This window comes from Hypomesus nipponensis, chromosome 12, assembly GCF_054491055.1.
Source record: "Hypomesus nipponensis isolate SF chromosome 12, ASM5449105v1, whole genome shotgun sequence".
In the NCBI taxonomy this organism is placed as follows: domain Eukaryota; kingdom Metazoa; phylum Chordata; class Actinopteri; order Osmeriformes; family Osmeridae; genus Hypomesus; species Hypomesus nipponensis.
Window position 1 is genome coordinate 8,377,740 of NC_140372.1, and position 27,959 is coordinate 8,405,698.

The 27,959-nt window shown below is 44.0% G+C and overlaps 2 protein-coding genes across 3 annotated transcripts; one reads left to right on the top strand and one right to left on the bottom strand.

The window, feature by feature from the left end:
- Positions 1 to 1,022: 1,022 nt before the first annotated feature.
- LOC146260905 (ras-related protein M-Ras-like) lies at positions 1,023 to 6,900 on the bottom strand. 2 transcript variants are annotated; one of them, XM_084667905.1, is made up of 6 exons: positions 6,584 to 6,900; positions 4,305 to 4,511; positions 4,023 to 4,176; positions 3,708 to 3,807; positions 3,525 to 3,604; positions 1,023 to 3,376 (listed from the first exon to the last, which is right to left on the bottom strand). In XM_084667905.1, exons 2-6 carry the CDS (start codon positions 4,495 to 4,497, stop codon positions 3,277 to 3,279), a joined length of 627 nt encoding a protein of 208 aa, XP_084524031.1. In that variant the 5' UTR covers positions 4,498 to 4,511; positions 6,584 to 6,900; the 3' UTR covers positions 1,023 to 3,276. The 2 variants fall into 2 exon arrangements, with proteins under 2 accessions (XP_084524031.1, XP_084524030.1); XM_084667904.1 differs by lacking the exon at positions 6,584 to 6,900 and having other exon boundaries at positions 4,305 to 5,316.
- Positions 6,901 to 7,287: 387 nt separating this feature from the next.
- LOC146260906 (tyrosine-protein phosphatase non-receptor type 4-like) lies at positions 7,288 to 27,171 on the top strand. Its single transcript, XM_084668201.1, is given in 28 exon segments — positions 7,288 to 7,661; positions 10,019 to 10,173; positions 12,172 to 12,279; positions 12,589 to 12,631; positions 12,734 to 12,812; positions 12,901 to 12,945; positions 13,042 to 13,094; positions 14,120 to 14,240; positions 14,821 to 14,908; positions 15,516 to 15,604; positions 15,932 to 15,995; positions 16,492 to 16,664; positions 17,378 to 17,446; positions 17,934 to 18,068; positions 18,185 to 18,319; positions 20,470 to 20,629; positions 20,835 to 20,918; positions 21,025 to 21,081; positions 21,195 to 21,354; positions 21,751 to 21,917; positions 22,372 to 22,462; positions 22,583 to 22,644; positions 22,825 to 22,971; positions 23,279 to 23,407; positions 23,510 to 23,627; positions 23,630 to 23,657; positions 23,833 to 23,968; positions 24,173 to 27,171. Coding segments are annotated over 27 exon segments (2,919 nt in total). The 5' UTR covers positions 7,288 to 7,661; positions 10,019 to 10,035; the 3' UTR covers positions 24,413 to 27,171.
- The last annotated feature ends 788 nt before the right edge of the window (positions 27,172 to 27,959 follow it).

The window sequence follows — 27,959 nt, forward strand, 5'->3', positions numbered from 1 at the left end:
CATCTTGACAGAGTTAGATAACTGTACTTACGGAGTGGAGGCTTGAAAATAACCGAGCCACACACGTCAAAGCCAGATGGGCAGGTCTCTATGGTGTTGGTGCATCGTGAGCCTGGAGAACCTGGGACACATCGATTGCACTTCAAGCTCTCTCCTGGAGAAACAAGGAAAACCAGCCTTGTCACTTGCAGCCTCCAGAAGATCAGATTAATCATACATAAACTGAAATAGCAAAGGAGAGTGAAACTCTTCTGGAGTAGACTTACCATAGCTAACTGCCAGGAGGAGGAGAAGGAGAGCCGAATATACAGCTTTCATCTCACTTGCTATTCAGGACTGTCATTCAAGAAATAGAGAAAGCCATGAAAGACTTGCCATACAGAAGATAGCATGTCTTATTAGTTTCACAATGGCCAGTCACAACGTCTTTTGAGAACACCCAAAGAGCTCATGAACACATGTATGTATTTGTTCAGCTCATGAACTCAATGTGTTGGTGCTGCTAATGCCTCTGAGGATTTCCTTTTGATTAGTAATTTACTATTTACCACACTGATCAAAGTCATGGAATCATTTGTTGATGTGATCTGTCATTTAAATCACAGAATTGATCATATTTGTTCTGATCTCATAAGGCATGCAAAAAACATAATTTAAAAAATCACAATATCCTGATTGTATTTATTTGTGAAGAGGTCTTTGTTCTTTCACAAATAAATACAACTTTGTACCATGAAGTTAGTGTATTCTCACCTGACTGTGTTCTTCTTGGATGAGTGAAATGTTTTCTGTAGTCTCAGTCTTTCAAATATATATACTGTTTCATGTGCCTGTTGACACGTTATCAGAAAATGAGTCATGGAATGTTCGGGTTTGTGTTCATGTCCCATTTGCGGTGGAATTCCAGTCTTGCACAATAGATTGAGCAAGATGCAAAATAAACCAAATATTGACACAATACGTTTATTTATAATGGGTAAAAGGAATAGGTACTGTAAGTCACAAGCAAATACATAATTTATCGGAAATATATTGCAACTGGATCTGATTGCGATGTCAGCCACTGACGTTTAGTGTGTTTGCTCACCTTTCATGATTTAATTCCAGAAACTAAGCCCAATGATGACCCAACCTTATTGAACACTTTATTATGATTCGTGAAGTGGTCTAGTCACTTGCATATGATGTTACATTTATTCAGTTTGTGTTTGTGCGTGTGTTCATGTCCCTGATCATTGCTTTTAGAGTCCCCTAATGAAATCCTTCCAGACAAAATCATTTAGATTTGAGGGCAAACAGAAGATGACAATGAATCACCCCTTTATAGGAAACATTATAGCATAAATATGCATATCACCATGGTCTCATTATCCCTTTGTTGTGTTCTGTTGAGCTGCTTTCATGGAAAGTAGGCCTATTCTTTCACAAGGACACTTCCAATAGGCTCTTCACAAAAGGTCACATTAGTCACTATGAGTCCAGCTGACTGAAGCAACACTCTGTTGCAGCTTATTAGCACTTTATTTGCATTTACATATTTACATTTAGCAGACGCTCTTACCCAAAGCGACTTACAGTAAGTACGGGGACATTCCCCTGAGGCAAGTAGGGTGAAGTGCCTTGCCGAAGGACACAACATCATTTGGCACGGCCGGGAATCAAACTACCAACTTTCTGATTAATAGCCTGTCTCCCTAACCACTCAGCCATCTGACATCATTGTTACATCAATGGCTGTGGCTCACACAATCCACATATAAAGTATAGATAATCTTTAAAATACATCTGGCCCTTATCTGGTCAGTACAAAACATTTGGTTATTTGAATTTATGATGGCAAACCATCATATTCATTATTTTGTGAAAAATAATGCATTGATATTCTAAATTACAATTTGTCATCTGACATATGGTTTGAGCTGTTTGTTCTTTACTTCAAATAGCACAGTGCCTGTTTGACAGACCTATTTCATACATATTTGTGTTTATGTCCTAGTTGAGGTGGATACAGACACACTGCTTCCTGCCTTAATACGTTGTTAGAAGACATCATAGACAGTTCCATATAAAACCACTGGGCGGCACTGAAAGGCCAGATAGCCTATTTGAGCATACATTACAGAACTGTAAGGTATTTAGTAATTTAGATAGTAATCTGCTTTCTATATGCTACTATATATTAGCTATTTTCATTGTGCCATTTTAAAATGAAGGCACCAGAAAATGTAATAGCTAACATATTTTGTTATTTGCAGAGATTTTGGTTGAACTTAAATAATATAACTTTAAAAAGAGGAAGAAACTAAAGAAAATAGTCCATAATGACATGTTCCGTAACTTGTATTATTGATTGCAACACATTTGAAAATACATTTTCAGTGTTCATAGCTACAACAAACCCCTTATATATTGCTGACAAAAAACAATAAATGACTGTTCTGTCGCAAAAAATAAATGCATGACAAGGCAAATACATAAAACACACTGCTGTTCAAACAATCTAGGCAACATCATTGTTTACTGAGAGTTCATCCCCGCAGTCCAATAAATGCAGTCAAACAATGCAGTTAGAAGTCAAACAAATACTGATATTTACTATTTAGGCAACCACCATGGCAGAGCAAGGGACTTACGACATACTGTACAGTAAAGTGCTTTTGTTAATGTGACTACATTTCAACTAGTTTGTTTGAAACCCTCCCTGTGAAAGCTTTGACTGCCTCCCAGACTCTGCTGCATTGTGCCAGCTGGGAGACATTGGGACAGCCAGCTTTTCTCTTTCCTCACTTCCCCTTCACCCTGCTGCTCTGGCAGGCCTGCTGATCCCAACACAAACAGACACATCCTCTCCCTCTCTCCCTGCTCCATACAATGCAGTAGCTGTGGGATATGGAAAGGACTACCCTTAAATACGTCCATTGCTTGCAGCTTCATTTATTTACTCAATAAAACACATATCACACATTGGCCACGTTACGGTACATTCAAAGGCCTTTTCTATATAGATAGCCTTTGTGTGCTCATGACCAGCTTGTGTTGAGGAGTATGAGTGCAAGACCAATTCCCTCGATGTAGAGTACTGTCCAGGTGGTCAGGTTGATCTCTTTCCTATGGAGCCTCTCCTTCTCCATATAGGGCCATTCCCATGCTGCCTGAAGGCACGCCTGCTGGGTCTGAGTCATTGGCCCCTGTGCCAGGGAGCACCTTGGCAGTTGAAAGAGCGTAAACACTCGACACTCTCACCTCATCCCTCTCTCTCAGAGAGCACCGGAGCAATCATAGGATGACACAGTGGTGTCTGTGAGGTCCGGTGGATCTCTCGGAGCGCCACTTGGTTTTCTTCTTCTTCTTCTGGGTCCTGTCTGGTATCTCCTGCCTTGGGGGAGAGGTTGGGACAGGAGGTGGCAGGGAGCAGGATGCAGAGTTAAAAAGGGAAGGTATTTTAAATATTCCTAATCAGAGGATTTCTATTTTTTTACCAACCATTTATTGGCCAGTTTCAATTCAAAGTGGTTTTAATTTACCTGATGACTCTGACAAGCTCGTGAAAAGCCTTGTCAATGTTCATGGGAGGGTCCTTGGCACTCGTTTCAATGTAAGCTATCTGTCAGGGTGGAATATCACATTTTTATGAAGAATCTAGTCTGAATTATGATAGAGGAATTGTAGGAGCAATAAAACATTTACAGGGATTCTTTTACACTCACATCATGTTTAGAAGCCATTTCCTTCCCCTGGTCACTGGAGATTTTCCGTAAGTGCAACAAGTCCACTTTGTTTGCCACTAGAACGATAGGGAAAGATTCCCTGCAAAACAAGAACAAGTGAGAGTCTGTATAGTTTCGTCCAAGTCAGTGACATTCAGTAGCACTTCAGTTCAAAGTCCAAAACATTTGAACTATAATATGCACATGCATGAGGTTTGAGTTGAAATGGACCTTTCCTGTCAAAAAGGTGCCCTATAACTGATATTGTGTCCTGGTACACTGGCCTGGCCCTGTTGGGACAGACAGGAGCCTCACCTGTCTTTCACCCTGAGGATGAGCTGGTGGAAGCGATCCACATGCTCAAAGCTGGCCTTGTCTGTGACAGAGAACACTATGAGGAAGCCATCACCCGTCCTCATGTACTGTTCCCTCATGGCGCTAAACTCCTCCTGGCCAGCAGTGTCCAGAACTATAGAGACAAACAGAGGAGTAGAGGTGTCCAGACACACATTCATATAGACTCACGCAGTGACACATAACACACTTTGAAGATACACTTGTTTCAGAACCTTTATGATTTTACTTGCATGTGCTTACCATCTAAGATAGCCCACTGGCTATCAATCTCAGTGTGTTTCAGATAAGAATCCTCGATGGTAGGGTCATAATCAGGGACAAAGATCTTCTGAAAAAACTGGATGGTGAGAGCACTCTTCCCTACGCCCCCATCCCCCACCACAACCAGCTTATAAGTGGGTAGATTGTCACTGGGAACAGCACTGGTTGCCATAGTGACAGTTATACCTGGAGCACAGTGAGAAGATGATGTCAGTGAGCCTGGCACAACTTGGATTAGGACATGGAGTGTAATTACCTCCTTAGGCATTCATATTCGCAATTGAATGTTTAATAGGCCTACTACTTGCAAAGCATGACAAAAATCACGAGATCACGTCAAACTACACTAAATGTTTAGGAAAATCATTTATAGACAAACATCTGTGGTTTATATGTCTTATCTAGATAACAAAATTGCATAATTACACAGCCTACTGTCAACATGTACAAATGTGCAGTCTATTATGTCCTCTTCTATGGAACACAAAGTGATGTGCACATTTCCAGTAGAACATCAATTAAAAACAAATGTGTTTAACTATTATTGCTGTGCTTAATAAGACTTATTGAGTTCAGTAAATGTAATAAAGCTATTATTTCTCCATGTTCAGATTTTTGAAAAGGTCTGAAAAGGTCTAAGACATGCAGCTGATAGTATCAAACATGTTAACAGGGAGAGCAAGACACGGCCCTCATTCCGCCGTCGCATTGGAGAAAGTCTGATTTCAATGGCAAGACATTCTTGCTACTTCTGCCAAGGGGTCGTCAACACAATCATACTGTATCTCCTCTGCAGATCAACACTGTAGGAGTACAATAAACAGCTCACCTTATGTCTACTGTTTTGTACTACTGATGTGCTAAAGTCATAGGGACAGGTTATCTTATTGTCTGCTATTGGAATCTATCATTTTGTTGTTTACACTAGGGTTCCTATGTTTCTACATTGTTTTAGAAAAGCCAATTTGTGCTTTTGCAGCACTGTATCATCTATCTATGTTCATGCAGCCTTTAACAAACAACACAGCACCATTTTTAGGTGATCTCTTTCATACTATTTCTTAGTCAAGCACCTGTGTCAAAAAAAAGGTTACCATATTTGTACATTGCTGATATTATGAATTATTGTTTATTTGGCCAGTTTCCAGTATGGAAGTAGCACATTTCATTCTATGTTTTTAAACTGTGCCCAATTCACTTTTAGTCAAACAATTCAATCAACACATGGATCATAATTGTATTGCGCTCATTTGAGATCATGCTGTTATTTGGCTGAATTCTTTTCTTACTTTGTTGACAGCCCCTAAAGTGGGGCTAAACGTCAGAAGGTAACACATATTTACGATTCCAAATGGGAAATATGGTGCCAGTCACCAAAATTAAGTAATGTATATTGGTCTCCATCGTCAAGCAATGCAGAGTAACAATTCGCTTGATACTGTGTTGTAGGCTACTGTTCAAATTATGAGCACAAAGTATATGAAATAGGCAACATATAATTGCAACTGGATAAGACCATAGCTTATGGTAACACTGTAAATGACAAAACCCTGAATTTACATTCAAAACCGGTTGTACAATGGCAGTGCTGATAGGGTCACACGGATGTCCTGCCATCAACAATGGTGGGAAGTTGAGTGTTTCCTCTGCTAGTCTAACTTGTGCCTCGGTCATTGGCCTAGACCCGAAAAGGGGAAAGGGAGAAGAGGGGATCCGTGCAACAGCTGTGGAAAAGGCCCTGGCTCCCTGTAGGCAATAGCATTTAAACATGACTAGGTCCTCCAAGTTAGTTGCAAAAGGCCCAAATGAAGAAAAAAAACTGATCTTCATAATTAGATTTACTTTTCTCAATTCTAAGGGATTCATTGATTATTATTGGGTTTCATAATCCCATATTTTGTCAAATATAGGATTACTTGTATAGGCATACTAATGTGAGAAGACAACGTACAATCACTTCACATACAACAAGTCCATGGCCCCCAATAAATGTAAAATTAAGTTAATTTGCCGTTTTATACCCTTCATCACGCACTCATGCAAAACATTACGTTATTTTTTGTATTTCGTAGCTTCTTACTTCTACCTTCATCAACGATAAACGGCCTATCTGTCGAATTCTCTATAGGCAATGTAATAATAATGTAATTTGAATACCCTCATATCGCTTGCGTTCCTCATACAATAACCCCGAACTCTATTGCACCAATTCTGTCCCATATAAAAGAAAAGCGTCCCTTTAAAAAAAAATAACTTACCAAGATGTAACTTCCATAAAAAGTTACGTGTACATGTCAGTTAGTGAACAATATTCCATTCAATACTGACATGAATTCATGTGTTCTCTTGAAGGCTAGAAGACGCTGCTATCCCAGAGCGATTGTACTCCCCTTTCAGGAGCGTAAACCATCTTCTCAGATATTTTCCCTATGTCTCCACCCACCGAATATTTAAGCAGCTAACAATGTGTGTATAGCTTTGCCATTTTAGGGTATCAAATAGGCTTCTTGTATGAATAACCTAGTTGCACATGGCTCTTGCCACACGGGAATGTCTCTTATCAAACGGAAAATGTGTTTCTTAAACTGACCACAGCCTTGCAAAACCAATCTGATTACGTTGACGCAGTAGTTGATTTTTTCCAGTAGATGGCTGTATACACACACAATAAAATGTAAAAATCCAGTCCTCCTGAAATTCTGTCATGTTGAATATTTGATCGCGTTCTTTATCCAGTAACGTTAATATGCTTCTGGCCTAAAAAAGCCGTATTCTTCATAATTTGGGGAAACATATGAATGAAAAATAAAAAATCTTCAGAGAAAAATGACACGCCTCCTAACTAGTTTGACACCACCCCCGCTCACTATAGCCTAATGCAGAGTTTGCGCCATCAATATCGGTAGACAAGCAGGACTGGCTTGCAACATTGTTTCGTTGCGGTCTTTCCGCTTCTGCTGCAAAGTCAGTGAAGTCACAATGATCAAAACCGCCACTGATTGTCTCTGAAAGCGTTGAGATCAAGGAAGGCTCATTCAACGTAGCCTACTGGTTCTGTATGGTAGCCTACCTGCTCTTGCTAACATTTAAGGATGTCTTCATGACGTTTGCAACGGACCCAACGCATCCATCGCTGTTGCTAGAGACCAGTGGGGCCGTGTAGCAAGTGTAGCCTATCGACTGAAGCCGTCTGGCAAGCTATGCTGGCCAGCACCATAACGAGGTGTATGTGGGTCTGCAGCGGCGAATAGATCTGCACCACCTCTTCCGCTGATTTGGATTCCTTCATTCAATTCATCCTTCAAAACCTGGACTCTATCGGAGCTGTTTATGAAGGTAAGCGTTCGGAGCAGAACTACAGCTAATATTCTTCCTAGGCCATAGGATTTTAATGAAAACCCTGTAAACCTGGTTTATAACACCTCAGAGGCCAGCAAGTTAAGCCAGGATAAAATACATACTTATATACATAGTCCTTACAACACCATGTCTGATTTATCTGTTTTTATTCATATTTGAATGGTGATATTGTGAAACACCTGAAAAGAAAGGGATGATGCTCTCACCAGTTGTTTTGTTGTCATATAGCCAACTGTAAAACAAAACTAAGTGGGGCCTTTAGTATTAGAAGGTGAACACTGTCTTCAAACCACACAAAACCATTATGCTGGACTAGGTTTTTTTGAACATACCCCAGCCTCTGTATATCCTGACCCTGGTAGGCAGCACCATCCTAAACAAGCCTACCATATCACCTCACCCTTTACCCCTACCATCACCAACTCTACCACCACTGATTTCATAGCATTCCACTTTGCCTCCTCCCTAAGAGGAAGTGGAGCAGCCATTTGCCATCACATAATCTTTACCATCTCTCTTATATTAACTGCAGGGTTGAGAATGAATGAAGAGGATGATTGTCTCCACTAAGCTCCCCTTCTCATTCTTAGCGACTGAGCTCAGCTAGTCCAATCCGTACTCAAGACTTTTCCCACTCGTGAATGAGAGCTGTAAAGAGGTTGTGTGATGCTGGGCAGTGGGCAGCTTTATTAGCCAAACCCTGCTGTAGATGGTGGAAAAGTGGTGGGCTAACCTAAGTGACAAACTCTAAAATGCTGTGAATCACTGTTGCTGATCAAGTCCCCTCCTCCACGGCTGGAGGTAGTGAGCTAGTCAGCGTCGAAACCATGAATGAAATCACCTTGATACCTACCCTTATCTGACGTGGGACAAATGATGAATGAAAATAACAAGGAAGGGCTGTTATGATTAACACTCTTTGTTTGTTCATTTTATTTGATCCGTTTGGTGGCATGTGGCAATGATAGGGAGTTTGCTATTAGAGTGTGTGTGTGTGTCTGTGTGTGTGTTTGTTGTGGTACAGAAAATGTTCGCAAGAAGCTGAGTGATGTTTATGTCGCTCAATGTTCTTCCAGTGTTCGAGTGGAAATATACTGTATCAGCAACCTAGGTTAGACATTGCTAGATTGTCCTTATAGAACACTGGGTTTCAATTTTAGATGAATGTAAGTACATCATTATATTTCCCTTATCTACAGTGATTGCTGTGTCATCTAAGGTAAACTATTTTTTTGTATCATCATTATGTGAGTACAGTAGGCATAATCAGACAATGCAGGTGTGGTTATATGTTATAACAGCAGCATCAGTTTAAGCTCTGTTTTAACTATCATCGATGATTGAAGAACATGATCTGACCCAGACCATTTGAACTATAGGATTAGGCTTGTTGCTCACCATGTTGACCACCAATGATAGTGAGGATAATAACACTGTATCGTTGCCCAAAAGCACCAAAAAAAGCTGTTTGTTGATCCGTTCTGCTTGTTTGAGCAATTGATGTTACTTGACTGATCTGTTTTAAGCTCCCTCCCTTGAGGCTCGGCCTCTGGTCAATCAGAAGGGCTTCCCTACAGGGGGGTGTTTTTCAGGAGCATTGGTTGAGTGAATGGTGATTCTACAGAAGGCCAGTTGTAGAGTTATAGACATGCGATGTGGGCTGATTGATCCAAAGGGTTGAACACTGTCCTTTTACCATAATACTTTGCTGGATTGTGTTTTTGCATATCCTCTGATCTTTGAAAAAGATGGTCCACTTTTTATCATGATCCATTCAAATTGACCTCAGCTCTCAGGGGCAAGTGAAAGAGCTGTTACGCTGGGAAACAGTCCCACATGACTAGAAGTCATCCAGCCTAGTATTGATTAAAGTAGAAGTGCTTAACATGTACAGTAGGAGATGATGAATAGCTTGTGTCTTTGTAGCCTGTGAGCAACAGAGACCCATGACAGTATGTAAAGCATGTGGGAGTTCCAGAGAGGTGGCCATTATGACAGCGCTTCAGTGTGGCATTGTGCATTTCTGTGACATTCACAGAAAGCCATTGTCACTCACAAAAGCTCTGCTGGTGTGGGATGTTTGATTTCCAGACCCTTCTCTCCTATGGATGATGTCATGCATTAAAAAGGTCAAAAGTGAAAAACATTCCCTGATACTGTGTATCTTGTAGGTAAAATTGGGATTTTACTTGACATGTAACTGTGGAGTTTAGTTATTTATCAAATCCATTTTGACATAACTATGCAATTGGCTAATGTTGCTAATACTCACTGTGTTGTGTTGGTTAATGTTCTCATGTTCTCTTCCTTGGCTCTCTGTCTCTCGGTTGCAGACATTGTGTGGACAGTAATGACCGCACGCTTCCGGTTGCCCGCTGGCAGAAACTACAATGTCCGAGCGTCGGAGCTGGTACAAGACAGGCAGCACACAGAGGTGGTCTGCAGTGTACTCCTGCTGGATAACACAGTTCAAGCCTTCAAAGTTGATGTAAGTATGAAGAAGTCTGCATCTCTTTACGAGAGCCTTCAATCGATGCTACAATTATAGCATTCAATTGATGATGCTAATTTCCCAGTAATGCATAGCCTTGTGAATGGAGGTGCTGTAATATGTAAGAGCTTCCTATTTGGAACAAAAGGAAGGCTCAATTACGTTATAACAGGACATAGATGTTGTCAAACATGACAAGAAAACATTGTTATACACATGTAATGCTACAAAGTGTGTGTTGTTTGTGGAAGTAGCAGCAAACTGCATGACAACATTTGTGGGAATCACACATGCGGTCCTGCAGTCCACAGGAGCAGCTGCTTCCTTCACCCTGGTCAGTGGGATGTGTCGGGGAATTGTACAGTTGAGGCTTTTAATGGCTGGACCAGGGGCTTGGGTGGGCAGGTGGGGAATATCTGGGGTTGGGGTGGGGGAGGGGGAGGGGTCAGCAGGCCCAGGCATTAGTGTGTTCCCCTCTGTGAACTGTCCTAATTACTCCACACGCTGCAGACACCAAACACACCCTGCACTTCTAACTGGCCCCTGCACCTCTACACTGTGCCCTACTACCCCTTTTCTGGGCTACATCTGCTCATCCACTAATCCCTTCGTTTTGGAGATCTGTTACCAAAGAACCTCCATTAGAAGTCTTTTCGTGTGCAAAGGCAGAACAATGGCAGTGAGACCAGGCAAATGATTGTTGGTAAAGGGTAAGGTCACAATTACAAATCAGATATGTACATTGATTGCTTTACATCTATAGGGAGTGTTAAATGGTATTGACACCGTTTTGTATTTGTGCAGAAGTGTTCAATATGCTTGGTCGGCTCTGAGTCCAGGTCTATCCCCTGGGAAACAACCATGAAAGTGCTGCTCCTTACATTATGGGCTACACACACATCTTCTCAGGCTGAATGTCTTCTCAATATCTGTCATGATGCTGAAAATGGGGTCAGCTTACATGCATTTCTGACAGTAGTTCTGCTGGAGGAGGTGCAGTCTTTCAGTCCTCTTAAGATGGGTTGGATACTGTAAAACAGCGAGCCAATAACTAATTGCAGTATTGCAAAACCCTGCATCATTGGCCTCAGTGGACTGCCCACTCTCTTTATAAAAAGACGAACAAGACAAAGGAAAAGTTGACGAGAGCATTGCTGGAGTTGGTCCTACACAGACTGGGTGGTGTTTACTTATTCATACAGACACGACGCCTTCAGTTGTTTTTCATGTTCTCTGCATAATGGATGACCCCGTGCCAGTGACACAGAGGCACTACGGAGGACCTTTCCAGAGCAGGGGGATGTCAGAGCGAGGGGCCTTTAAAATCAAACAAATCAATGTTGTTCACTAACCATCTATTGCGTGCCAACTATCAAATTGACTAGGGACTGATTCAGTCAAGTCCGTTTCCACTTTTATCTTGACCTGGTTGAGTCAGCTGCATCACTGAGTTGTCATTGGCTGCATGACTAAGGAGCCTGAGCTGAGAGTTACGGTGGCTCTTTGGGTCCACGAGGCCCCTCTCAGACATAGGTCCAACCATGTTGGCCAATCAAATACAGAATGCAGAGGAGGATTGGTCCTTTTAGTATGTACAGTAGTGCACAGTATAGTCACTGTAGTCTGTAGTCTCTCCAGGCCTTGGCTAGGTGTTCATTCCCCCAGAAGCTTGTGAATAATACATTGTCTCTGGTCCAGAGACCCAGTGTTTGCACATTGCCCTGACACTTGCAGAAAGTTGCGACTTGCTGCATGCTCTAAAAGGCATCCATTCAGATTCCCACTTTTGACAGTCCGGAAGTAGGAAGTTGTTGTACAGAGACTTACAGAAGTACTCACAGTTAGACAGTAGTTTGTTGTTTTGTAGAACATTGGAGCTCTGACCATTAACCTTCATCCTTTAGGTGGTTTTCGCGGTGCGCAGTTTGGCGCTCATTCTTAAACATTCCCAGGCCGTAAGGATAATGTGCCTCCCTTGATCTCTCCTCCCTTCAGAAGCTCGATCAAGGACAGATCCTGCTGGATGTAGTGTTCAAACACCTGGAGCTGACTGAGAGAGATTACTTTGGCCTGCAGCTGGCTGATGATCCGGCTGACAGTCAGGTGAGAGTTCAGCCAGCATCCTGTAGCTTCACAGCTAGCAAGGCTCATGTCCTGTCAACACAAAGAGGTAGATGCGATGACCAGTTATGATCTGCAAACAAAAGGTTGAAGCAGATTTGTGGATTTATCAGGTTGTTAGATATGTTTATTTTGTAAGGGTTTGCAAGTTTGCAGAGCAATAATGATGTTGTGTTGTTAGTGTGCTATTATTGTGTATTATTTGTAGACAAGTTGGGGGAGGTGGTTTCTTGCTGTTATTTATTTTTCAATATATTGTTATTCCTCATAATATTTGTTCTCATTTTACAGAGGTGGCTTGACCCAGTAAAACCCATCCGGAAGCAACTGAAAAGTATGTTGTTAACCTTTAGTTTCAGAAAACACTTACTTGTGATGTTACTTATGTGGTAACGTATTGTTTGGGATATAATTGTTTACTATTATGTTCTTTCAGAGAGATCTCAGAACTGTTTGAACTTCAGAGTCAAATTCTTTGTAACTGACCCAAACAAACTTCAGGAAGAGTACACAAGGTGAGTGCTCAAAGGTTGATCCAAGCAACTTCATTTCAGTTTGTGAGGGTCTTGCTATTGACCCTACTCTATTTTGGTCTTTCCTCAGGTATCAGTACTTTCTTCAGATTAAGCAGGACATCCTGAGTGGAAGGTGAGTGGAAGGCTTAGAAAGAAATGCTTCACCATAATAGTCCTCAACTTTGTTTGAGCACGAGTGTTGACTGTATCTCTCTCTGTCTTGTCTCAGACTGCCCTGTCCCTATAACACTGCAGCTCTCTTGGCATCCTATGCTGTTCAATGTAAGTCTAATTATTCTAAATGACCAACACTATTAGGCTATTGCACTCAGTGTCAACTAAGTCAAAGGCATGATCAGTCTAGCAGGGCTTTCCTGCCCTGGAAAATACCAGGTTTTCCATGAGTGCATGTTAGTGAATCCGTACCAAAGGATTAGTACCTTCTGAAGAGTCGACTGCCTTAGCCTCATACTGTATTTCCCCCTTTCATTAGTCTGGCACAGGGTCTTTGTTTACAGATTGACCCCAATACGCTTGGAAAGGGGGAGAGAGAGGGAATACAATAACCATACAAGCAGGGTGGAAGCAAAAGCCCAGCTCATTGGTTGTTTACTTAATAGGAAGGCTGCGCCCTCACAACACTGTCAACATGCTGTGTAGGAGGTAAATAGGTCACGCAGGAAGTGGTCATGGCACCGCACTGCATGAATAACTGTTGCCGCGTAGATCATCTTGCATTTTCACGATTATGAAGAGAATATGTTGCCCTACAAACACCTCCTACTGTTTTCACATAGGCTCGTTGCTCCTGTTACTAGTGTGGCGTTGAAAATTGCATGGAGCAAAAAAGAGCAGAATCAAAAAGTGAGCTGTAACAACACCAACTGCCTAATTTTAAATATTTACTGCAGCTCCTGAATGGCCTTGTCCCCTTTTCTATCCAGTCTTTTAATTGTATTTAGAAAAAAGGCGCTAAAGCATTTCCATTCAGAAGCTAATTCCATTCACTTCTCTTATTGGTGAATCTTTCTCGAATCCTTGGAATCCATCTTCAACCTCAGAGTTTATTAACTTTCACTGTGGGAAACATTCTCCACAGTGTTGAATCGATAAGTAGGACCCATCTTTCTCAGTTCCTTTTTAACAAAAGACAAATGTTTGGATAATTTAAACTGCAGAAGACCCCCTTCTTTCTTGATGCACAAAGGCGATGTTTAACCAGAAAATGAGTGAATGGGTGGTGTGCTTTTCCTCAATTTGCACACTGTGCTCACACACACACACACACTGTCCGCTTTGTGTTGCAGCGGAGCTGGGAGACTACAACCACGCTGAACACTTGCCTGGTTACCTCTCAGAATACTGTTTCATCCCCAATGCGCCACAGGATTTTGAGAAAGAGGTCGCCAAATGTCATCAGCAACACACGTAAGAATGCTTTGGGAATACAGAATTCTCATGGTTAAGGATGTGTGAGTCAAAAGCTATTCCTGTTTATTTTCTTAACCTTGAAATGCTCGGTGTATATTTAATACAGAACAAAAATCGAACAAATCAATGATTCAGTTAATTCATCTCTAAGTAGCAAAGCACGCAAAAGTGCAAACACACACCCACACACACACACACTGTCTCTCTCTGCCACTCAGTCAGTCGAGGGCAGCTGAGGCTCTGGCTGAAGCTGCTCCAACTGGCCCATGTCAGAACAAGGCAGCTCATTGTTAGGCTCTCTCTGGCCTCTCTCTGCTCAATGGGCTGGATGGATGGAGCCAAAGTCTCTCTCTCTCTCTCTCTCTCTCTCTCTCTCTCTCTCTCTCTCTCTCTCTCTCTCTCTCTCTCTCTCTCTCTCTCTCTCTCTCTCTCTCTCTCTCTCTCTCTCTCTCTCTCTCTCTCTCTCTCTCTCTCTCTCCAACACACACACTCTGTACTCTCAACACTGTCAATCTGTTTTACTCTATATATATATGCTCCTCTCTCCCTCTCTCCCACTCTTTCCTTATCCTTTCAGAGGACTGTCTCCTGCACAGTCAGAGTTCAACTATCTAAACACAGCACATACACTGGAGTTCTATGGAGTAGAACTACACTATGCTAGAGTAAGTATCAAAGCTACCACTTTACCTCTAGTGGGACACTGTGGACCAAAATATGGTCGAGAAATCAACATGAAGTTCTCACACTGAACAGAATTACTATCATGATTATATAATTACTTCTGTTGTTGCACCAGTTGAATGTGGCCAATGTTTACCACATCATTTAACCTATGTGGACTTCAGTTTTGCCACCTGGTACCATTGGTCCAATAGAAATTGTGCGCTGTCCAAATAAACAAGAGAGGAAGTCAATATTTGTGTTGATAGCATGTGATGTGTTCACTGCAAATAAACAGTGACTGCCAATGAGGTCCACACTTTTAAACATCAAATGTAAGAGTTTTCTGGAAGATCAGGAAGTCCTTTGGATTGCTACCCAAGCAAAACCATAGACTGTATATTTCATTTTGTTCCAAAGGTATGAGATTAATAAAAAAACAACTCAGCTTCCTCAGTGTAGCGTCTCATACCACAAAGGGATATTCCTTTTCACTGCTAGTCTAATCAGGGCCCATTACCTACAACAGTAGAACCTCCTCTATTCTAGTCGGCTCTGTTGTGGAAAAATCCTCAGTGTTTTCTTCCTCTGCTGCACTTTCTTTTGTAGGATCCAAGTAACACAGAGATATTCATGGGAGTGATGTCTCTAGGCATCGTCATACTTAAGAACAGGCTACGAATCCACACTTTTCCATGGTAAGTAATAACACAGTTTCACATACACAGTTGTATCAAACCACTATTTACTTCAAAACAAACCTTTTGTGGGTAAGATTTTTCAAAAAAGAAAAGAAAATCAGCCTTGGGATGCATGTTGTACTGTATGAGTCCATCTATAAAATGAGAATTTCTTTTAAATGAGTAATAGACTAATTATGGCAGATTGAGACAGGCTAGTTTATATTTAGTCTCTGAGTCATGCTTAAAGGAAAGAGTGAAATAGGTCAGGCAAAAAAAGAATTGTCATTGACGAGCAAAAGATTTTCATGCCTTTGAACATGCTATTCTTTTTATGTCTTTCAGGGTGAATATAGTGAAAATTTCATTCAAATGTAGACGATTTTTTATTCAACTCCGGAAAGATTTAGTAAGTATCTGGATGCAATTGACTTCCATCTTCTCTGTGCGTGTGTGATTTTTTCTGCAATGGTGATGAGGATTAGGATGAAGATGAGGATGGGTGTAATGATGGTGGAGGGAAATGACACCCTGCAAAATAAACACCATCGTTTTGGTCAAAAAAATGCTCCTTTTATCAGAAATGGGCTCTATCACCTCATATTAGTTCACTTCTCTACTCACTCAGCCAGTCCAAAGGGCATTTAAGGTAAGGGATTATTATGCCTGACACAATAGCGTCCCATAAGGCAGCCTTGCGTGTCAAATGTGAGGTAATCAAGTGAGATAATCCAGGACCCACACTGTCTTGCGTATGCAGAGCTTAACATTGACACCCCTCCCTCCCTCCCTCCCTCCCTCCCTCCCTCCCTCCCTCCCTCCCTCCCTCCCTCCCTCCCTCCCTCCCTCCCTCCCTCCCTCCCTCCCTCCCTCCCTCCCTCCCTCCCTCCCTCCCTCCCCCCCAGCCTGAAAGTCGTGAGGCTCTGCTGTGCTTCAACATGGCCAGCTACCGGGCTTGTAAGAACCTGTGGAAGGCCTGTGTGGAGCACCACACTTTCTTCCGCCTGGAGAGACCCTTGCCCCTACAGAAGAACTTCCTCACTCACTACTTCACACTGGGCTCCAAGTTCCGCTACTGGTAAGTGATAGGCGACTTTTAGCACCACAAGGTTTCTTTATTGTGGACATTTGAGGGGTCCAGTTGGAACACGAACATAAACATAACATCATCATAAACATCATAAACAGACTGTATTCATGTATTATTTCCATGTTATAATTATAATTTGAGAGATGTAAACACAAGTTATGTTGAATTGATGGCGTCTGTTTTGTATACCCCAAACATCGCTTCTCAAATAACTGAAATGCATCCGTCTAAACCTCACAAGAGAGCCCATGACCCAAACATGAACTCATCTCATCCTCTCAATGTCACTGCTGAGTGCGTCAGCTACAAACAGCCCTTCACACCCCCTATTTCTCTAATTGCTGTCAGCATAACACACCGTATGTACTGTGTCTAGAAGCCTATTTGCAATTTGTACAAAGCCCATGGGATGCACTTGACCTGCAGGGCTGCTGTATCACAGCCAGTGTGTGGGCAGGATTGCGTAACGGTCGAATTGAATATCTTTGGGGGCCATAGAACGTTGCACAATAGCCATAGAGAAAACCGTTTCCTCTCACCAGTATATTATTTCTTCGAAGAGTCTGATGTGGCTGCCTGGTTCCTTCTCTGGTGCCAGTCTCTGATTGCCACATCTCCCCCTGTCCTCCTGGCTCCACACACAACAGCCCCGAGAGTGGAATATGGAGGTGGTACTGGATGCTGTGTTTGTGTTTCCCCAGTGGGAGGACGGAGGTTCAGTCAGTCCAGTACGGGAAGGAGAAGGCGGTGAAGGACAGAGTGTTTGTCAGGTAAGACCCAGCTCTGAGAACCCCTACTTGCTCTCTCTTTAACCTCCGTACATGAGAATATCTTACAGAGAAACCTCAGCTGACCGAGTCGTCGTAACACACTGTAGACCCACAATTTAATTCAGTTACTGAGATGAGAAGAGGACGTTTACTTTCACCATTTCAGTCATTATCTTCGATGTGGTACTTGACTGGAGGTATGACAACTATGTAAAGCAGCCACGCACAGGCTATTGCACGAGAGGGACCCTCAACCACTTCAGTGAGGTTTGACTTCTTAGAGACCCCCCCCCCCCCGCACAAGAAGTTGCACTGCCGAAACCACAACCTAGAAAACCGGATCAGGTGTGGAGTTCTAGCACAGACAGCGGGGGTAGCACAGAAACAGGGTCTCCGAGCATAGGCTTTGTCTCCCTTTTATCCGATACCCACCTCAGCGTTTATTCATGTTAACAACATATCCCGTGTTGTCCTCTCCACCCCCCAGGTCTCCCAGCAAGCCCCTGATACGGAAGCTGATGAGCGGGATGGACTGGGAGTCCGACAGCAGAACCTCTCTGCAGGAGGACCGCATGGAGACGCAGAGTCTGCCCACGCGCTCCCTGCCTGGCACGCCCAACCAGTGAGTAGAAACACGCGCACGCCGCACACGCAAACACTAATGAATGAATGAATTTGGATCCGTCTCGATTTTTGGCCCCGAAGCACAGTAATGTGTTTCCTGTCTTCCCCCAGTAGGGAGTCCCGCCCTCGCCCATCCTCGGTAGGACACCTGCTGGATCACGTGATCAACACCTCACCCCGTCAGGTGTTCGCCAATCACAAGTCACCCTCCTCAACCCAGGCCAATAGCATCAGTTTGGACTGTACCCTGTAAGCATGCTCTCCTGTATGCACTGTGTACAGTATACATCGATACTGTACCCACACTCACATGCACATGCATCCCTACAGTATATTCACGAGACATTTAGCAAGATCCCTCTATTTGACTTGTCTATCTTAGCTGCTCCATCGTTCGATGGAGGCACATGCGTTTTCTCAGCACAAATGGAATAATGCTAGTAATGAATCCTCATTATTACTGCACTGTAAACAGAAACTCAAACTAGCATGAGTGCAATGAATGCTCAAACACCTTTCCCCCTTGGGCTGAGCACATGATGTTAAGTTGTTCTGCCACTGTGCCAGATAACCATGGCAGACATATGTGCTGTGAAGTCACTTTTGATCCTGTAGGACAACAAGAGGTTATGTGATGCATCTATGTTCGACAGCACAAAGCCATCCTATTTACCAACCAATAGGAGGTCCCGCTTCCTCTTTCAGAGTCTATTGGGCTGAATTTCCTCAGCCTCTCTTTTCCCACCCCAATCTCTTCTTTATTCTTCTGAACCATTTTGTTTTTATTATGTAAATAGCCCGCGGCGTTAGCACCAAGCCGTGCCTGGAGACCAGAAAATAGACTGCGTTCATGGCTGTCATTTAGGCATCCGTAATGAGATTTGAACTTGGCAGAGCGGAGAAGCCACAGTTTAAGCTTGAGGCCCATTGGTTAATGCCTGTTATGCTAATATTCCATAGTGGGCTATCTACCATTCAAATGTTGTTGTACACCAGCAAGACATTATGGCTTGTTTCTTCCTGTCCTTTGTCTGCCTTTTCTCTGTTCTATGACAGATAGATGTACAGTAAATGGCTTTGTTGCTGTTGTGTTAGAGAATCTTGTTTAGTTTCTTATTATTGTTGGTACAAACGAAATGTCTTTTTTTCCATGGCCTTAACTCCATCTGGTTCTATCAATCCTGTGACACAATGGGACAGAACAGCTGACTGTGTTTGTGTGTGCGTGGGTGTGTGTGTGTGTGTGTGTGCACAGTTTACCCCAGTGTGTGTGTATGACAGCATTTTCCAAACAGCTGTCCCTGTCTCCGTTGGCCCGTGGAGGTTGCGATCTCAAAGGGATGTTGAGCCACAGAAAGGCTGGCAGTCAGGACTGGGACAACTCTTGAAAAGGAGCACAACTCTCTTGGCTGCACTCAATGCTGTCAGCTTTGGTGAAATCTCTGCGTCAGCCAGACCGACCAAACAAGGCAGCGAGCATCATGCCAACTGTGTATGCGTGCGTGGGGGTGGGGGGTGGTCGTAAGGGGTGTTGTGTTGTTTTTCATGGTTCATGAGGTACATCATTGCATCCTGACAGTACTGTAGGCAGAAGGACTCTCCTCCTGTCCCTGGAGTCCCAGATGGATTCCTGGCGTTTTCTAGGTCACATGATTTCTCTCTTTCTCTCACTATCTCGTTTCCTTCTCTCTGTCTTTCACTGTCTATCTATCTATCTATCCATCCATCCATCCATCCCCCCCCCCCCCCTCTCTCTCTCTCTCTCTCTCTCATGTCTCTCATGTCGCTCCCAATCCTTCCTCTGACCCTGTAAATCCACCTCCATCTCCACCCCGTCTTCAATCTCTCCTCTCCTCACTACTCCCCTAGCCCTCCTCCTCTTTTTCCGCCTCCTCCTCCTCCGCCTCCTCCGCCCTCCCCCTCCCCCCAGAGAGAGCCAGAGACCCACAGCAGGCTCACAGCAGCCCAGTCTGTTTGTGTTGGGGGTTGGGGGGGGCGCTGTCTCCGGCAGTTGACCTCAAACAGGGCTGGTGCTGCGCCGCTTCGCAGGCCGACGGGAGGCCAAACAACATGCATGTGCTGTGACCGGGGCGGGGGCATGACCCCATCAGGCTGAGCGTAATGTGTGCTGCCAGCACACCGCCTCGCCAACGTCTCTGCTCCCACACACCGCCGCTTCGTCAGCCAGCAGAGAGAGTTCGGACGCGTAAAAGCAGTCTACCCGCTGAGCTCCTGGTTTCCCCGTTGAGATCCATGTTCACAAAGAGCTTCTGCTGACGGTTTGTGAGCTGATGTGTGCCCTGTTTGTTTGTCTGTTGGTTGTATGTCTGTATGTGTGTGTGTGTGTGTGTGTGTGTGGATGCATACATGTGTATGCCTGTGTGCGTGTGTGTGTTCAGGTCACCTGATACCACAATAGATGGCCAGCCCCCGGCCCTGCCTCCCAAGCAGAGCAGGAGGACCCTGTGCAGCCAGACCAGCCAGTCGGCCTCCCAGCTGGAGCTGGACAACCACATCAACGAGCTGTACAACGTCCCCGGGGCAGCAAGCAGGACAGTGGTGAGCCAGATCAGTGCCCCTCCACAGCACACGGACTGATGTTCAGACTCTGCACGCCTCGTGGTTTTGGATGTTTGTAATTTCCCCTCAGGAAATGAACTGGGACTTTGGTATAACTGGGATTTTGATTTGAAGAAAAGTATACGATGCCTCCCACTCGAACGATTTGAATCCTAAACGGTTGATTCTTCTGTTCACCCTTCAGTTGAATGGAGAAGTTCCCCATGATAATCTGGTGTTGATTAAGATGTGCCCTGACGAACACGGTCGATTCGGGTTCAATGTGAAGGTATGTGCTTGACAGACCGTCATGACATATCGAGAAAGTAGTCCACAGACTCGGGATACCAACCCCCTCCTCCTCCTAACCCCTCTGCCCCTCCCTTCCTCCTCAGGGTGGACTAGACCAGAAGATGCCCGTCATCGTGTCGCGAGTAGCCCCGGGAACAGCGGTACGCCGAAATCAGCTTTTAAACTAGACAAATAATGGCACACATCCTCCTTCACTTTGCTCCTGGCTCACGCTGTGTTGTCCCCTTCGCCCCCCCTTCGCCCCCCCCCTCAGGCGGACCTATGCGTGCCCCGTCTCAACGAGGGGGACCAGGTGGTGCTGATCAATGGCCGGGACATCTCCAGCCTGACCCATGACGAGGTGGTGCTGATCATCAAGGCCAGCTGTGAGGAGGAGCGCTCCAGGGAGCTGATACTGCTGGTCCGGCCCAACGGTGAGAGAGAAAGAGAGAGAGAGAGAGAGAGAGAGAGAGAGAGAGAGAGAGAGAGAGAGAGAGAGGGAGAGGGAGAGGGAGAGGGAGAGGGAGAGGGAGAGGGAGAGGGAGAGGGAGGGAGGGAGGGAGGGAGGGAGGGAGGGAGGGAGGGAGGGAGGGAGGGAGGGAGGGAGGGAGGGAGGGAGGGAGGGAGGGAGGGAGGGAGGGAGGGAGGGAGGGAGGGCCCAGTGGCCCGTCAACATCCTGCTCAGATGCTTCTCCATGTGACTTCCACTTGTGACCTGCTTGTCATTGCTTTAGTGTGCCTTGGCCTAGGTTCTTTATTATTTGTATTTGCATGAAAGTCTTTCTTCCTCCCTACTCCTCCGCCTCTTCCTCCTCTCCTGTTCCGTTTAGCGATTTACGACGTGGTGGATGAGAATCTGGATGCGGAGCCGCAGTTCCAGTACCTTGCAGAGAGGGCGCCCCAGTACCCTGCCCAGTGCCACCACGACGCCTGGAGGGACTCCATGCTGCAGCTGAAGCAAGGCCTGAACACCGGGGCTGTCCTGTCACAGTTTGATGTTAGTCTGCACAGACAGCACTCTTGGTGTTTATGTTGTTTTACTCTTATCTCTACATAACCCAGTTTCATCTCAGAGGAGAAATGTAAAACTCTGTGTTAACTCTACCCATGGGCTTTAAAGTTTGGCACACTCTCATGAAGAATTCTACAGAATGTAATTGTCCAACAGTTTTACAAGTTTAGAGTTTCACAATCCAATCACAAGTGGCAGACCAGTGTTTTATCTGAGGGGAAAATACCTGCGACAGACAAATATAGTAAAGCTTTCAAAGTATATTGCTTCCTGTTATTGTAAAATATGAGCTAAATCATTTCCTGTTTGTGTCGATGTTGTGTAATCATTGAGAGGGTGGTTTCAGCGAGATTTGAGCAACTCTGTAAATTATCACTCAGCTGCACCATACTTATCTCAAATCAAACAAACAATAACCATTGTTAATGTTATTTTACAGCAACTGTACCGGAAAAGACCTGGATTAATGATGTCCCATGCCAAATTATCTCAGAACATTTCCAAAAATCGATATAGAGACATTTCTCCATGTGAGTATCAGAAGCGACCTCTCCTCCTCTCAGATAACTTCTCTATGTCATGATGCATTGATCCCACTCCCTCCCTCATTTTCTTTCTCTCTCTATCTTTCTCTGTCTCTCTTACCTCAGACGATGCAACACGGGTCATTCTGAAGGGCGAGAATGACTACATCAACGCAAACTACATCAACGTAAAAACGCCCTACCTCGTTTTTTCCGATCGAGTGAAATCACTGAATCGAACAAGATGTCCACATGTATGCTCACCACCCCCCCCCCCCCCACCCCCCCCCCCCCACCCCCCACCCCCCCCCCACCCCCCCCCACCCCCCCACCCCCCCTTCTGTGTGATCTTCTCAACCCTCAATCAGATGGAGATCATGGGAAGTGGTCAAACCAACCGATACATCGCATGCCAGGGGCCCCTGCCAGGGACGTGCCCAGACTTCTGGCAGATGACCTGGGAGCAGGGCTCCACCATGGTGGTCATGCTCACCACCCAGGTGGAGCGAGGGCGGGTACGAGCGAGCACTCTGTCTGTACTCTCCGCTGCCCCCTTTTGGCTAATGTACTGTGGTATTTTGGGTGTGTCTGGGGTCGAGACAAGCTAACAACCACAGCATGTTGTGGTATCGGCCATTCACACGACAAACTCTGTGGTGTTAGTCTGTGTTGATTCCCATTATTTTGATTTCTGGAAGCAATAAAACAAAAACGTGAGATCTCTTGTCGTGTAGATCCGCCTCCCTGAATCGTAAACCTGGCTGTCAGCTCAGCCCTCCTGCTCCAAATCTGCTGAACGGCCATCTTGTCCTGTGTTCCTAGGTGAAGTGTCACCAGTACTGGCCCAATCCGGACAACAGCACCACCTACGGGAGCTTCCAGGTGGCCTGTGAGTCTGAAGAGGGGGATGCAGCCTTCCTGGTCAGAGAGATGACCCTCACTCACCTGGAGGTGAGAGAAATACACCTGTTTGTGTGGATTGTAAATGTCCTTGTGTGGTCCTGTCTGACAATTTACCTGCCAATGTGTCGGTGTGTGTGTGTGTGTGTTCAGAGCCAGGAGAGCAGGCAGCTGACCCAGATCCAGTACATGGCCTGGCCAGACCATGGTGTGCCGGATGACTCCACTAACTTCCTGGAATTGGTGAGCCTGGTGCGCAGACGGAGAGCAGGGGGGAGGAGCCAGTGGTGGTCCACTGCAGGTAAGCTCTGTCGAGAGACCGTGGACCTGCGATTTATTTATGTTTTGTTCCTATTGGTGGATGGACCCTGCATTGTAAAACGCTGCTAGCCATAAACTCCATTTAAAATAATTCTACCGTAATCATAGCTCTTCTCATCGCTCTCTCTCTTTCTCATCTCCTCCGTGCCTCGCAGCGCCGGGATTGGTCGGACTGGGGTTCTCATCACCATGGAAACTGCCATGTGTTTGATTGAGGGCAACCAGCCAGTGTATCCCCTGGATATCGTGAGGACAATGAGAGACCAGAGGGCAATGATGATCCAGACCCCAGTGAGTCAGTTGCCCTCTGTCTGACCCCACATGGCATGCAAATGATAGGAGACGATGATGCCTTGTCAGTAAAGGCTGGAATACAGGAAACGGTCCCACAACACAGCTGAATGTCCTTAGCGTTTAAATACATTTTGCATTAAATATTCTGCCTGGGGTTTTAGGAAATCAAAACCTAACATTTTGTGTTTCGCCATCTTCCAGAGCCAGTATCGCTTCGTTTGCGAGGCCATCCTAAAGGTGTACGAGGAGGAGCTGGTGAAACCGCTGACACCCACAAGCCCTGTAACCCCCCCGAGACCCCTGCAGTCTGAGCAGAGCTGGACGCAGCCTGGGGCCAGCAGGGAGGGTCACAGAGACTCCGACCCCAGTCTGACTGTTTCCCAGACCGTCAGGCTAGAGCCTGCAGCACAAACAGGAGATCTTACTGATGGTTCAAACTAGAAGGGGAGCCATGCACTGTTGCACTTTATGTTGACAAACATGACTCGGAGGTTGACAAGCGAAAGCGAGAGACGTGGTTGACCACAATCGGAGATCATTTGCGCCCAGGTTGGAAGTCTGGACTTCCCTGTGGTACCCTCAACACAGAGGAGCCTTCAGGAGAACGTGGAGGTGACGGACTTCCAATCCGCCGACGCATCACCCCGAGTCAGAGTTAGGATGAGATGTTGCTTCTTCTCTGTTTGTAAACTCCACAGCCTTTTCTCTTGGGAAATAGAGATTTGGGGAATTTCTTTTAAGAGTCCAGATGATATCTGATTAGGCCTGACCTTCTCTGCGTTGTCTATTTTGAAGGAGCGTTGAGACGTGTGCTTCAGATGGGCTCCGATGTGTACTCTGACATGTACAGATGAGACATGAAGGAGGTATACACCATGGCCCCACTCTGATCCACTCTCTCCCGGAGTCACCCTAGCTAATAGGCATGAATCCCACTGTGGGATTGGTCCTTAACGTCATACATACGGTACATGCAGCTCCTGCTGATCAGTGGACATATGTGCAGTGGTGCACAGGTGTTCAGGACTCGAAGCTCTTTCAGATCAGGGGGAGCTCCCTTCGTAGGCCCTGCAGCTGCTGTAGCTGTTGTTATTATTGTTGCTCTTTAGGCAGCTATTGAACTATGGTTCAGATCGCTGAGTTCGCTGGTACACTGGGCTCACTAAGATGTTCTACAGTTCTTGACTAGAGGTATTTTACCACAAGAGTTATCATTTTTAGAGTATAAATAAAGTTGCACTCTTTTTTTTTATAAGCCAAGACTTCTAATATATTTTGTCTTGAGCTATTGAAATGAAAATGAAACAAAGTCTCTCTGTGACTCTGAATCACAGTTGGATGTCATGAGGGAAATTAACCCTTTCTGAATTCATAGGTCGACGGCAGGCATTCTACAATATTTTGCGTTTGACTGAGCAACATATTGTTGCTACAGAAGAAGTTGTCATAATTTAGGTTAGAGGTTGTTTATTTTGATCTGTGAAAGATTACAGTGAAAGACTATAGCAAGAAAACATTACTGGTTATTGTTTGAAATTAAATTGAAACGTTATTCTAATGCCATGCCTTGCATCAATTTACAGGGTTGGATTTTCATATGAGGCAAATACTGGTTATGAAGGTCAGTGTATTATGACTCCATAGTGGTGTAAGATACAGTAAGTAAAAGCCTAAATATGCTTGCATTATGGTATTAGAAACCTCCAGAATCCATTAAACCTAAATATCTAGATTGACCATATTGCATATGGCTGGATTAGGCATTGGATCTATTCATATCATATCAACCCACCAGTTATGATGGATATTACAGCTCCAAAGTCATGCAAACATTGACTCTAAAGTTGCTTTTGTACGATTTGAAAGTTCATGTTTCAAATGGAAAGGAACTTTCTTTTTGTTTTTGTTTGACCATAGTGATTTCTGACTGAACAGTGCCACTTTTTTTAGTCACAATTGTAAAATATTGTATAGGCCTAACATTTTTCAGATCTTTCTGAATAACAAACTGTAGATACACAGATGAGAATTGGACTTTCAGGATTCATACTGTATGTTCATCCTTGTGAATGCTCAGCAACAATATGTCTTCACAATTAGTCAAGTGTTGGCAAACTATAAGCTATGTTTGCTTTCAATATTTTGTATACAATATGCAACCTTGCTTCTTTGAAATGGACAGCACTTGGCAAAGAACTTATGGGCAAAATTATCAAATGAATAGTGAAGAAAGATGTAAAATTAAGACTTATTTTTATAAGAACCCAAAAAAGGTTCAAGATTAAATTTTACAGACATTCAGTCCCTAAAGTGTGAATGGCATTGATAATTTAAAAAGAATGGAGTTTGACATTTTTGGAAGCATTGCAGTGGTTTTATGCAATCAGATAGTCCTCTTGTTCAGTTAAAAAACACCCACAGAAGTTGGGATGTGCAGCTTAAAGCCCTGTATGAATACAGAGCAAATTACTAACGTGTTTGATTATGAAAGCGGGGCCATTTTTACCAATGAAATATCATTTGTGACTGTAGATTTGCTTGTGCTTTCAACATTAGACATCAAGCTTGGCATTTGCCCAAACTTATTTGCAGAGACCTCTGAAATGACCTCATACAATTATATTGACAATGTTTACATTTTATGAATACGTTTGATGAGTGTATGGATGGATATGTACTCAAGATCAGTCTGTTTACAGAAGCTGCTGATGCTACATGTAGGGGAAATCCACTGTCTGGGTGTTCATCCATGTCATCAAAAACATTTGATGGAGGCACTGACTGGCTTTTTTTTGTTTGTTTGTTTTTTATTGCACAGTGCAGTTGCACCTCCTCACCTCTTGGGACAGTATCAGACATTCTGCACAACTGTGATGTAAATAAGCTTCATGAGTGACTAGTGGTATAAATTGTTTTTAAGATAAAGGCAGGAGATGTTCATTGATGTGAAGCTGTACAGAAATTGAATGTATCAATATTTTAGGATTTTAGGAAAACTTATATGGGATGTACAATTTTGGCTTTTGATGGAAAATATTTTTCATACTACTTGTAAATGCAGGTTAATGTCACAGATTCACCTGGTTACTAAATCAATGGGCTCGTTTTATCTGTGCTCTCGTGTTTTATGTTATAAATAGGAGCAATATTAAGTAAAGTGCCAATGTTCTGTTAGTAAAGTCTAATTTCTGCTGTAACAATTGACACGTCTTTTCCCTTTCTATGTGGTGCTGTACACAGCCCTAGCACCTCTATTATTAACATTGTAAAGAAGAAACATTCTGTGGCCAAATGATGTGCAGACACATTTAATTATACGTTGGAAGTTTATTGACAGAGGCGTGGCTAATAAGGTGATGTATGTAGCCAGTTGGTAACCAGGAAAAAGGGCTAGTATTGGATGGTCGGTACAGTAAGTCTTGAAACAATTTAGTGCTGCAATTCCAACTAAAAACAGAACTAATGCATGTTCTTCGAAGGGCGGTGTTGCTTACCCGGACGAGGAGGTGACGCCACACAAAAAACATACCACAAAAAACAAACTCTGCTGCCATCTAGTGTTGAATTGTAGAACATGCAACCTCTACAGCCCAGACAACCACACACTTCATTGAATTATGAATGTAAAAAGATGTGGAAATGATAGGTACAGATTATCCAGCAGTCCATCTAAAGACTAAATGTATTCCATTCCTAGATGTGTTAAGTGTCAATGTACGTCTGTTAACCTTTCTATGTTTTGAACATCCTTAAATGTTCCAGTAGAGGGCTCTCCAAGCAATTCTGTGAAGGCTGAAGGCCCCCCAGGCCATGATGAGAAGCAGTGAGGTCATGAAATGTGGAAGAGGTTTGCACTTGGTGAGACCATCCATCTGTGTGCTGGATAACCTGCCTCAGTGTTTGACACGTTTGTGTTAACAGACTGTTGGGGACAGAGAAGGCCTCATCCATTCAAAGTCAAGGTGAACACGGCTGGAATGGCCATTTA

Excerpts from the sequence above, each read along its gene's own strand:
- LOC146260905 (XM_084667904.1), bottom strand. The coding sequence starts at position 4,593 with ATGCCTAAGGAGGTAATTACACTCCATGTCCTAATCCAAGTTGTGCCA. Across the intron at positions 3,808-4,022 it reads ATCCTCAGGGTGAAAGACAG|GGAATCTTTCCCTATCGTTC; the intron begins GTGAGGCTCCTG and ends CTTGTTTTGCAG. Across the intron at positions 3,377-3,524 it reads GAGCTTGTCAGAGTCATCAG|GCAGGAGATACCAGACAGGA; the intron begins GTAAATTAAAAC and ends CTCTCCCCCAAG.